General features: G+C 34.4%; 1 protein-coding gene and 1 non-coding gene across 5 annotated transcripts; one reads left to right on the top strand and one right to left on the bottom strand.

Annotated features, from left to right (window-relative positions):
• The first annotated feature begins 243 nt into the window (after window positions 1–243).
• LOC120091220 (2,3-dimethylmalate lyase) lies at window positions 244–9,249 on the top strand. Of its 4 annotated transcripts, none has more exons than XM_039049162.1 (10): window positions 244–683; window positions 911–1,122; window positions 3,030–3,311; window positions 3,436–3,444; window positions 4,196–4,318; window positions 5,100–5,247; window positions 7,473–7,693; window positions 8,085–8,121; window positions 8,220–8,387; window positions 8,964–9,249. In XM_039049162.1, the coding sequence occupies exons 1-9, from the start codon at window positions 332–334 to the stop codon at window positions 8,336–8,338; spliced, it is 1,503 nt and encodes a 500-aa protein (XP_038905090.1). In that variant the 5' UTR covers window positions 244–331; the 3' UTR covers window positions 8,339–8,387; window positions 8,964–9,249. The 4 variants fall into 4 exon arrangements, with proteins under 4 accessions (XP_038905090.1, XP_038905080.1, XP_038905074.1 ...); XM_039049152.1 differs by having other exon boundaries at window positions 8,961–9,249; XM_039049146.1 differs by having other exon boundaries at window positions 246–683; window positions 8,956–9,249.
• Window positions 9,250–10,506: 1,257 nt separating this feature from the next.
• TRNAG-GCC lies at window positions 10,507–10,577 on the bottom strand. Its single transcript has one exon. It is a non-coding gene; the product is annotated as a tRNA-Gly (tRNA).
• Window positions 10,578–11,205: the final 628 nt, after the last annotated feature.

The following is an 11,205-nucleotide window of genomic DNA, read 5'->3' as shown; positions in this document are numbered from 1 at the left end:
TCAATCGGAGATACGTTAACAATTTTGAGTTTTTTCTATATGTAGAGTAGGAGAATAAAATTCCTAAAATTCCTAAAATTCCTAAAATTTCAAAAATCTGTAATAATAATATAATTGAGTGTATGAAAATTTGAATCATATAGTTCGTAGTTATTAGAAAGATTCACGTTGAGTGATTTTATGATGTATTTAAAGCATATAAGTAGTAGAAAGTCCCAAATGGCACCAAAATAACCAAGTAGTAAAGCACACGATAAGAAGTAATTAGTGGGTGTATTGATATTTGTTGTATTTCCATTCTCTTTAAGCCAATTTCAACCGAAAACTTGCGATGAAGCTCCCGGTGGCGAGTAACGATGGTTCCCTCTCACTTTCACTCTCACACAGCGCATCTCTCCGCCTCCAGTTGCCTTCACCGCCGCCGCATTCACTTCGTCAGTCTCTCTCATGGCGGCCTTCCATCAAACGGACCATCTCTCTCTTCACCAATCCCCAACAGAAGCCGGTCTCCCTAGTCATGGCGATGTCAGCTAGAATCAACGACGAATCTGCGGTTGAATCTCCAGCAAAGGCGCTCCGGAAGATTCTGGAGATGCCGGGCGTCCATCAAGGTCCCGCTTGTTTCGATGCTCTCAGTGCTAAGCTAGTCGAGAGAGCTGGATTTCTCTACTGCTTTACCAGTGGTCAGTCTCTCTCTCTCTCTCTCTTGCTCTCTTCAACGTTTTGGTTATAATCAATTGAAATTTATTGCCGGGAACGTGGGAAGTTATTGAGCTGATGAAAATCTGACCATAAGAGTTAATTTGTAGTTGAATATGTTAGTTGCCATTAGCGGGCTGGAAGAATTGCTATTTAAGGATTTGATATAGTCAAGCAAGCTAGTGCGACGTTGAATTGGCCTTTCCTACAGGATTTTCTATATCGGCTGCTAGATTGGCGTTGCCAGATACAGGTTACATATCATATGGTGAAATGTTGGATCAAGGGCAACTAATCACTCAATCAGTGTCAATTCCTGTCATTGGGGATGGTGATAATGGATATGGCAATGCAATGAATGTGAAGAGGACTGTTAAAGGATATATTCGAGCAGGCTTTGCGGGGATCATACTAGAAGATCAGGTTCTTTTATAGCAATTTAAAATGTTCTGCTCTGCATGAACACTGAAAGTAACTATATTTTATTTAGCTATATAAAATCCAGTTTCTGACGAGAAAAATTGTTCTGTTCGAGCTGCTGACATCAGGTGAATTTGTAGCTTATCCTGCTAACCTTCATCTCCCCTTTCTTTGTGTTTGTCCTTTTGACGCTGGACAGATTGGAACTAGAGAGAGGGAACAGGGAAAATAGAGGAATAGAGGAGAAGAATCAGAACATAAAAGCATCGAACCAATCAATATGTTTTCTTTTGAAAAGGAAGTGAAGCCTTTATTGATAAAATGAAAAAGAGACTTATGCTCAAAGCACAAGGAATCCAAACTAAGTTATCGAAAATATCAAAACGAATACAAAGAAAAGAAAAGGACTAAGCATGAGAAACAAAATCAATCCGGATCAAACATGAAGAGACTTGAACTCAAGTTGAAACAAAGCGTTGTAAAAACCATTGAACTCTTTCAAACCAAAGCTTTAACATAAGAACTTAAATTGAACGCCAACGATATGTTCTCTTAGACAAGAAATGAAATTTTTCATTAAGGATATAGAAAGAGACTATTGCTCAAGGATACAAACTCCAAAAAGAGAGAAAAAGCAACAAAAACAACATAAGTAAGCGAAGGAAAGCAGAACCGACAATCAAAATAAAACTGATACACAATTTAAAAAACTGGAGAAGTAAAAACTTCCTAGCTGGCGACTCTTGAGTGGAAAAATGAACAAAAAAAACTTTGAGAGAGAGAACTAAGATGAAGATTTTAGGTGAGATGATTAAATCTATTATAGCACGTAAGAAAATAACTCTGAAAAATTCTGTGATTTCTCTCCACTCATAACTCTGGAACAATGACTTTGACCATGTTAACCTAAAGAAAATTTGCCGTTAAATTCATGGAAGGACCTAAGAGAACTTGAGAGACATTTTACTTCATTTTTTTTATAAAAAATATTTCATTGATTAAATTGAAATATCCAAAGAGTTACAAAAGAGATCCTATCAAATTCTAAGACTTCCTTGGACGATCTGACTTTTACATGGAAAATTCTTGCATTTCTTTCATTTCAAATCTTCCACAAAACAACATTAACGATGCTAGAGCAAAGGATCTCTTTAGTAGATCTGAAAAGGGGCAACATTCTTAACCATCCATGAGAGTCTAAAGGAGGAATCCTGGACCAGTCGAGCTCTAAACAATTTGACCCACATAGCAGCAGAAAAGGGCAATGAAAAAAAATATCTTTTTGTGATTTACTGTTGTTCTAGCAGTGCCATCACCTTGGTGGAGAGAGATTAATCCACGGGCATCTTTTTTGTAGTCTATCCATAGTGTTGAGGCAAGAGTGAGATAATTCCCAGAAAAAGAATTTGACTTTCTTAGGACAAGGGGTACTCCATAGCTTCTTGCCTCAACACTATGGGTAGACTACATTATCCTTGAAAGAGTTGGAGAAAATCCACCGAAGGTTTCTGATACAAAGTGTTGAAAAAGCTTAGAATTTCAGCTTCAATTCTTTGGAGTGGACTACTTTTTAATGCCCGTGGACCTTTTGTGTTGTATTCTCATAAACAAACAATTTGAGAAGAGACATTTTGATTTAGGAGCATCCAGTCCATTTTCTTTTAAAAAATTATATGCTCTTTGCAAGAAAGCTGACTAATTTAATTTGAAAGTTAAAATCTGTCCTTTTATTTTTCTTTTGATCCATGAAACCCAGAAGTACTTTTCGATTCCTGAAACCCAAAAGTACCTTTTGATCATTTTGATGCATTAATTAGCATTTTTCATCCTATAAAGTATTTGGTTTTTCATCATAGAATTTGCTCAGTTATCTAGGGAAATTTTATTGCTTACAAGATTATCATGGCAAGGTATCTCCAAAAGCTTGTGGCCATACACAAGGCAGGAAAGTGGTATCGAGAGAGGAGGCTGTGTTGCGGATAAAAGCAGCTGTTGATGCTAGAAAAGAAAGTGGTTCTGACATTGTCATTGTAGCTAGAACTGATTCTCGTCAAGCAGTGTCCCTTAGTGAATCACTGCGGAGAGCTAGGGCCTTTGCAGATGTTGGAGCTGATGTTCTTTTCATTGACGCACTAGCTTCAAAAGACGAGATGGAGGCCTTCTGTAAAATCTCACCGAAAATACCTAAAATGGTATCTTTTGATTTCCTTAACAGAATAGAAATCAAGCAATATGCATTCAACTCTCATATAGAAAATTTTTGTTACATGAATGATTGACGTAAAAGATCTTCTTTTTAAATGTTTTCTCTTGCAGAGTCTTAAAGTGAGGATTTCACAGTTTATATATTTCTACTGCAGAGTCTCCAAGTGAAAAACAGGAATGACTATACTAATATACCATGGACCATTTTACTGAAGAAGCTGTAATTTTGAAACAAAGGAAAATTGGGTTATCAAGTGCATAGCAATGCCATTGATATTCTTTTTATGCATTTTCATGATATTAGGCACAATTATCAAAAGATTTGGGTTTCAATTCTTCTCAACATCATTTCTTATTTATAACTTTTGGTGTTTGAGTGTAAAGAGATAGTAGCCTAGTTTGGACTAGGTAGAAGCTCTTATATTGTAATTATCTTTTTTGCTTGATTAGACCGGAATTTAGAACTAAACAGAGGAGTGAGAATGAACTGAAGTTAGAAAGTTTTTTTTTTCTTTTTCCCCATTGCTTATATAAGAAAAGAGGATATAAAAGGGACATATACGTGCAAATAGGGAGAAATGAAAAATTATAAAATGAGGAAGACTGATAAGAAACTGAAAATATAGCGAGGAAACAATATATGAGGAAAACAATTTCTATGGTAAGTAATATCTCTATGATATAAAAGATATAAAATCCTGAGATTCCAACTGAAGTCTGACTAGATCACATGTTTCAGAAACAAATTGTATGTTTTGTCTTATATGTTGTTCTCTATTGAGTTTTCTTACATTCAGGTCACATATAATATTCATGCTGTTGCAGTCGTTGATCATTAATTGACTGGTATATCTCTTCCACTTTTATGCAGGCCAATATGCTTGAAGGAGGAGGAAAGACGCCCATTCTTAATCCTCTTGAACTGGAGGAAGTTGGATTTAAACTTGTTGTTTACCCTCTTTCCTTGGTTGGTGTATCAATTCGAGCAATGCAGGTACAGCATGCCTTCACCTATAATATGCACAATAGCTTTGATCATAGTACTCAAAAAAATTTTTAGCAAAATTTTCATTCAAGTTATGAGAAATTACAAGATGTTCTGGCACAACACAATATTAAATGATTAATAAAAATAATGGGAGGATAAGTATAGGTTTGAAGATGCTATTTCCTAATTTATGGACTTGGGAGAAAGTATTTGTTTCTGAAAAGTGATACTTGGAAAAAGGTTAAATTATGTAGTTGCCCTCATCTATATTGAAATCCCATCAAAATATGAGGGTGTTTCTTTAAAGCAGTCCAAGAAACTCTTGTGGAATCACTTCTCTAGAGTGATATTTTGGATAATTTGGAATGAAATAAACATTGGAATCTTTCAAGAGAGAGCAAGATTCTTGGAGAAACTAATGGAATCAGCTCTTTTTATGGCTTTTTATTGGTAAAAAGTGTTTCTACCTTAAACAATAACAACTTAAAATTCCCTTCCTTTTATCCAATTGCAGACGTTTTTGGTAATCCCTTTGGATGTGTTTTTCTTTCTTTTGTATATTTCAAAACAAAAGAAAAAGTTATTTCTTTAATTATTAACTTTTTCCTGTTTATTCATTAGAAAGTCTTTAATTGCGACATTTGAAAATGGCTAGTAGATCTTTTCGGGAACAATCCTGGAATGTCATTGTTTGGAAAATTACATTCACCTTTTAAGTGTAAAATGACTACAACCCTAGTGGAAAAGTCAGGATGGTATAGTTTTTCCCTACATTTGGTTATTTCAGGATGCACTGCTTGCAATTAAAGGAGGTCGATTGCCTTCTCCTGGAACCTTGCCAACATTTGGAGAGATGAAGGAAATATTGGGTTTCAACTCTTATTACGAAGAAGAGAGGAAATATGCTTCTGCTGTTAGCCAGCCTTCAATTAAAGGTTTGTAGAACTTCTAATCTCTCCAAGTGATGTGAATCTATTGCATTCTTTATGGGCCAAGCTAGAAGTTTCTACTAGTAGCAAAATTACATTCAATACATTTTTATTCTAATACAATCTTTCAATTTTGAAAATTCAAAAGATAAGTTATTGCTCCCAGTCCCCCGTGTTCCCTCCTCTCAACCTCAACCCTAATTGCTGCCACTTCTTCTGGCATCGTCGCTGTCATCTATTTTTTGGCAAGAGGAAAGAGGAATCAGAATTTGGTTGAGTTCTTGGAGAAATACAATGGAGTGGCTGTGAAGGAGGACATGGATATAGAAGAAGAAATTACCTCTTTCTTCTCTAATTTTTATGCGCTGGAGTCCCATTTCAGAGAGGGAGAGGGTTGAATTGGAGGGCCCTTTTACTATGGAGGAGATTTGCACGGAGGTCTTTGGAATTGATATGGACAGGTCTCCTGGGCCAGACGGCTTCTCTATGGCTTTCTTTCAAGATAATTGGGAGCACCTAATTATTGAAGACAAACATGATATTCTTCAGCTGGTTGTTGGTCCCATTTTGACCTCAAAACTGAAGTAACTTTGGTTAAACTTGGGTAAAGCTCTTTTATCAAAATTGTGGATGAAAAGAAATCATAAAATTTTTTAAGATAAGTATCTCCCTTGGTTTGATCGGTTCGAGAGGTTTTTCTGTGTTTATACCATATTTTGAGCAAGAAGTTTCTTCTTGTAGCTTCTGTCTTCCCGACCTCTGATCATTCCTCTTTGTTATCTTTGGGGTTCTTTCGCCCTTGTTCTAATAGAAAGGCGTTAGATGTGGTGGAACTTTTTTCTATTCTCTGTGATCAACACGTGTCTTAAGGGAAAAGGAACATCAGATTTTGGTCTCCTGATGCTTTGAGGGGATTCTTCTGTAACTCTTTTTCAATATGTTGTCTGTCCCTTCCTCCCCCATTTGCCTCTGTTTTCTTCTTGCTCTGGAAAGTTAAATTCTTTGTATGGCAGATTTTACATGGGAGAGTCAATACTTTATATAGTATCCAACATCACTCGTCTTTGGTGTTGGTCCATAGGAGGATATAACTGAAATTGAAACATTTTCCAAAGTTCACGAGTGCTTTGTTTTGTTTTGTTTTGTTTTCTTTTAATAAGAGACGACTCTTTTAATTGATGAAATGAAAAGAGACTAATGCTCAAAAGATACAAATCCCATGTGGGAGTGAAATAAGAGAAACAATGGCAATAATAAAAATAACAGTAAAAAAATGTAAACATAATAAGATAGGAAGATTCTTGCTGCTAAAGGATAATAATGTCTGTCCATTGGATGAAATAAATTGATATAAGAGATTTCCTTTTCCTTGCTTAATTTTCATCTCCTGCCTTAAACAGGTTAAAATGACGCATTCCTCTATTAACCCAACTGACTGGGATCCTCTCATGAGTCCATTGAGTCACGTTGTAGTCACTGCCAATACACCAAGGACCCTCAAAATATAAATAAAGCGAATACAACTAATCCCATAAAGCATTCCTCTCCCGTAATCATCTACACCACAAATATTAGTAATCCAACATTCTTTTTGTCCTTGAAAAGAAACTTTGACTGATATTGAATAACCTCCTTGCAAAAATTCTAGTGGATGGGTGTTTTGTATGATATAACTAAAGTCGTGCACATGCAACAAAATATCTACGTTAAGCCGTGACAAACTCTTTCTGCATAGAGTAAATGTAATAATATATATATAAACAAGAAACAACTTTTTAATGATAGATGAACTAATTGAAATGTTCCGGGAAACAACCTCCTAAAAGAAGAAGGAAAAAAAACTACTACCAAATAAAAATAGACAAAAACAAGAGTCTCCAAAAAAGAAAATTACAATTAAAAGCCAAAAGAAAACCAACAAAAAACTGCCAACAAAGAACCAAACACCAAAGAAAAACAAAAAAAGAAACCAAAACAATCAGATTTTAAAAAAGGAACCCCCCGCCCAACAAAGCATATATTACTTGGTTTGCTTTTTTACTTCACCTGAGGCAGAGTAGGACTTTGGTTTTGTTGGAAATACTAACGAGTTTCACAAAATTTTTCAATAGTGTGATTATACATGGAAAAGATTTTCTGTTCCCTTATAGCCTAATCTTCTTTGCACCCGACTTAAATTTTTATGGTAGTTTATTACCATCGCTTCATATGAATTAAGATTGTTTTGTCAGTGGGCAGTAGCATAAATAGTCTTCAAAGGAGGGTTGAAGATGATTCAGAGAAGAAAGACCAAAATCCGCAAAGTCCAGTTGTCGAAGTGATTACACCTGAGATATACAGAAACTATGATGGAGATGGATCAAAAGGTCCCTTCTCTGGTATCTGGTCCCGGAGATTGAGAGTCAAAATAACCGGAAGAGATGGATTCGAGAGACTTGATGTTAGAATTCCTGTAAGTATTAAATATAAAATGTCTTGTTTAGCATTGTGTTTGTAAAATAAATGTCTCTGTATCGTATTCAAAAATAGTAGCACCAATAATTAGAGCACCAGTCGGAATTATTGCAGCTATGAGCATGATCTTTCATGTTGTTGTACGGGCATATTTTGTGAATTCATATTCATATTAGCTACTGAATATTTTTGATCTCAGCTGTCAATTTTGTGAATATATATATTCCTTGTAATATGGGGTGTCAGAACTAAGTCCTTGTCCCACCGTAGTTTTGTTAATTATATTACTACTTGTTCTGTTTCTGATCAAACTTTGCATTAGTTTTTCTCTTTCCTCCATTATTACTAGTTCATTGTTTTGAGGAGGTTTCTATATATATCTATTTCAGGCAGGGTTCTTGGAAGGACTAACAAACATAGTTCCAGGTAGTTTTTACTTCTTTAACCTCCAATTGACCAAAATTTAATCTTTATTTGACTATATCTTTTATGACTAATGAAATTGACATGTTTTTGAAGCATAGCTTTGGGAGGTATAAATATCAAAGAACTGATGGACGATGCAGCTGGAGAAGTGGGAGGGAAATTGTTACTGGATTTTATTGATGGCATGGGTGACCGAATTGAGGTCTTTCTGGAGTAACTTCATTTTGTTCATTGCAACTGTCATAAAAATCCCAGAGTGAAAGAAGGTATATCAACCATAAAACCTGCCTAATAACATTTGTAAATTACGTTCTTTTTTAGATACTCTACAAATGTGGTTACGCAAAATTATCAGAGTCTCTACCATCTAGTTCTGCGTTTTTAAATTACTTCAGCCACTGGTGAAACTAATACTAGAAGATTTATCATTACGAACTTCAGGATGTATATTATGAATATGTGAGGCTCTAACTGAAGAAGCATGTTTCTGGTTATGGTAAAATACAGTTTCGTTTATTTCTTATTCTATTTAGACACGCCTATTTTCCCTGAATTCATCTAGGCTTTGTGTTTTGGTGCAAAGAAACTGTTGTTTAGGCATTTTCCCTGAATTCATATCTTGTTTTTGACGTCGCAGAGACACCTCTTGATTTGATATTGATATTGATATTGATATTGATATTCCATCAAGAGTTCAGATTCTACATGCCATAAATTTAGAGTCCTAGTTCTCTGTTTGTTTTGTTTTGTTTTTTCCTTTCCTCCCTTCCTATCTTGTGCTTCTTCTTCTTTGGTTTTTATCCAAATAAATAAATAATCTTGTGCTTCTTCTAGGGCAGCAGCTTCGGTGATCGGGCGTGGCCTTAATTGTCAAAGCACAACTGTGTGCCCAACTGCATGAGGGTGGCTGGATTGTAGCTATCTTATGCAAGAAAATTTCACATCTTACAATGGAATGGCCATACAATTGTACCTTTTTTCTTTTTAAGAGTCTGTCAAAGATCTCGTGGAGTTCCATCTGTGACGTACAAAAGGATTTGGGAAGGCACATTTCCGTTGGGGAAGACTTATTCATACTCAAGTTATGAAATTAATAGTACTAAAATAGATGTACATTAATTACTAGAATTCCATTATCTATTAAAAAGATACTCAACACATTAAGGGGGAAAAAGCAGAAAACATCAAACAACATCCTAACCAAAAGCCATAAAGTCTCTTGAAACAAACAGGGTTAACACACGAATTGAGATATGCCTATCATGTACCTACGAATTGAGACAAGTTCACACTCAAAATAGAAATCAAGAAACTCTCGGATATTTCAATTATATTTTACCGAGCGTTTGTAAATATCAAATCACTAGACATGAAAACATCGTGAAGGGCGATCTTCAAGTCAAATATCAGAGACCTTGGCAATACAAATGTCTTAGTAACTTAATCCAAGTCAAAGTATTTACTAGGACTATCGTTTTTCAAAAAGTTTCTCCACAAACCCTATGGATTTATTATTGGGAATTATCCACGGACTCATGACTACCTAGGTCCATTGATCAAATTATGTTCATACTTGAGAGAGATTTCTTTGTCTTACATTAGAAGTTTAAGAGTTGAGACGAAGGTATAATTCTTCTCGGTCATCTTCTCCTTTGATTTTGAACTATTGTTCTCTCATTGATTCCAACCCTCCTTCTGAGGAGTGCTCGTTTGAGGTGAGTGTTGTGTAAACCTTTAGAAACAATCAACATAAACAATTTGTACTGCGGTGGGCAGTAGTTTCTACGGCACAACGATTCAGTTTCGATATTGACGACGAATAACAATTATGAGAAAAACGAACTATGCGACATTTGACTATAATAAATGGAAGTAATGTTTCTGTGTTTGACTTTCAAAAACCAAGATCTATTTGACAATAATATAGTTAAAATAGCATTATGGTTTTTTTACTTTAGATTTTGTTCTATTTTGGTTCTTATTGTTTGAATTTTTCAATTTTTGTTAATGTCCTTTTAATCAATCTTAAAATTAGTCCGTATTGATTTCTAATTATAGCATCTTTCAACTTCACTTTTCTTTAAAATAAGGAAATTATATGTTGCAGTACGACCAAAGTCCCATATTGGCTAAATAAAGAAAAGATTTATAGTATTAAATGAGGATAACTATCTTGATAGTATAGTATTGAGGCCTTCTAGGTGAAACAAAAAACAAAACTATCAAATCTATGTTTAAAGTAGATAATATCATACCATTACATAAAATGGGAAATTCCAAAAAAAAAAAAAATGGAAAAAGGGTTTGCTCCAACCAACCAATGGCAGTGATGATGATGACGGATGGTTCTGATTGAATTGGGGCAAAAAAAAAATGTAAAAAGAATGCACCAGCCGGGAATCGAACCCGGGTCTGTACCGTGGCAGGGTACTATTCTACCACTAGACCACTGGTGCTATTGCATGCCAGAGGCATTTTAATTAAATATTTGTAACATATTATTAGATTATATTTTAGGAAAAATATCAATTTAAACACTAAATTTTAGGGGTTATATTAATATAAACTAGGAAATAATAATTGCATTAATTTAAAAATTAATTTTTTTATAATTGTATCAATTTATACCTTTCATTACATTTCGATAGACGTTTATATGTGAAACTTATAATTATATCAAATAAATCCTTAAACTTTCATAAATGAATCAATTTAGACTCTTAATTATAATTTCTTTTGAGAATTGTCCATGCATTTACTCTAATCATTCATTTTCTAAAACCAACATTTGAAGAAGTCTACACACGTTTGAAAATCAATGCATAGATGATTTTCAAAGGTAATCATAATGAAATGTCTAAATTGGATGGGAAAAACATTTGAAGTTTAATTGACTCAAGTTATAAATCTTGCACGACATTGGTTGAATGAAATCTGAAGGAGAGTATAAATTGATACACTTACGAAAGTTTTGGATTTAAAATGATATAATTATTAGTTCAGAGTTTTAATTGATACAACGTTTAAAATTTAGGTATATAAATTGACATTTACCTTATAATTTATAAGAAAAACCACCCTTGG

This window comes from Benincasa hispida, chromosome 1, assembly GCF_009727055.1.
Source record: "Benincasa hispida cultivar B227 chromosome 1, ASM972705v1, whole genome shotgun sequence".
Classification (NCBI taxonomy): domain Eukaryota; kingdom Viridiplantae; phylum Streptophyta; class Magnoliopsida; order Cucurbitales; family Cucurbitaceae; genus Benincasa; species Benincasa hispida.
The sequence above is the reverse complement of the archived record's forward strand: the minus strand, read 5'-3'. Positions and strand labels throughout refer to the sequence as shown.

What these genes read in the sequence shown, in the direction of transcription:
- LOC120091220 (XM_039049162.1), top strand. Translation starts at nt 332, where the DNA reads ATGAAGCTCCCGGTGGCGAGTAACGATGGTTCCCTCTCACTTTCACTC. An exon ending in GGATCATACTAGAAGATCAG is followed by an intron (nt 1,123 to 3,029) that starts GTTCTTTTATAG and finishes TATCATGGCAAG; the next exon opens with GTATCTCCAAAAGCTTGTGG. An exon ending in TAGCCAGCCTTCAATTAAAG is followed by an intron (nt 5,248 to 7,472) that starts GTTTGTAGAACT and finishes TTGTTTTGTCAG; the next exon opens with TGGGCAGTAGCATAAATAGT.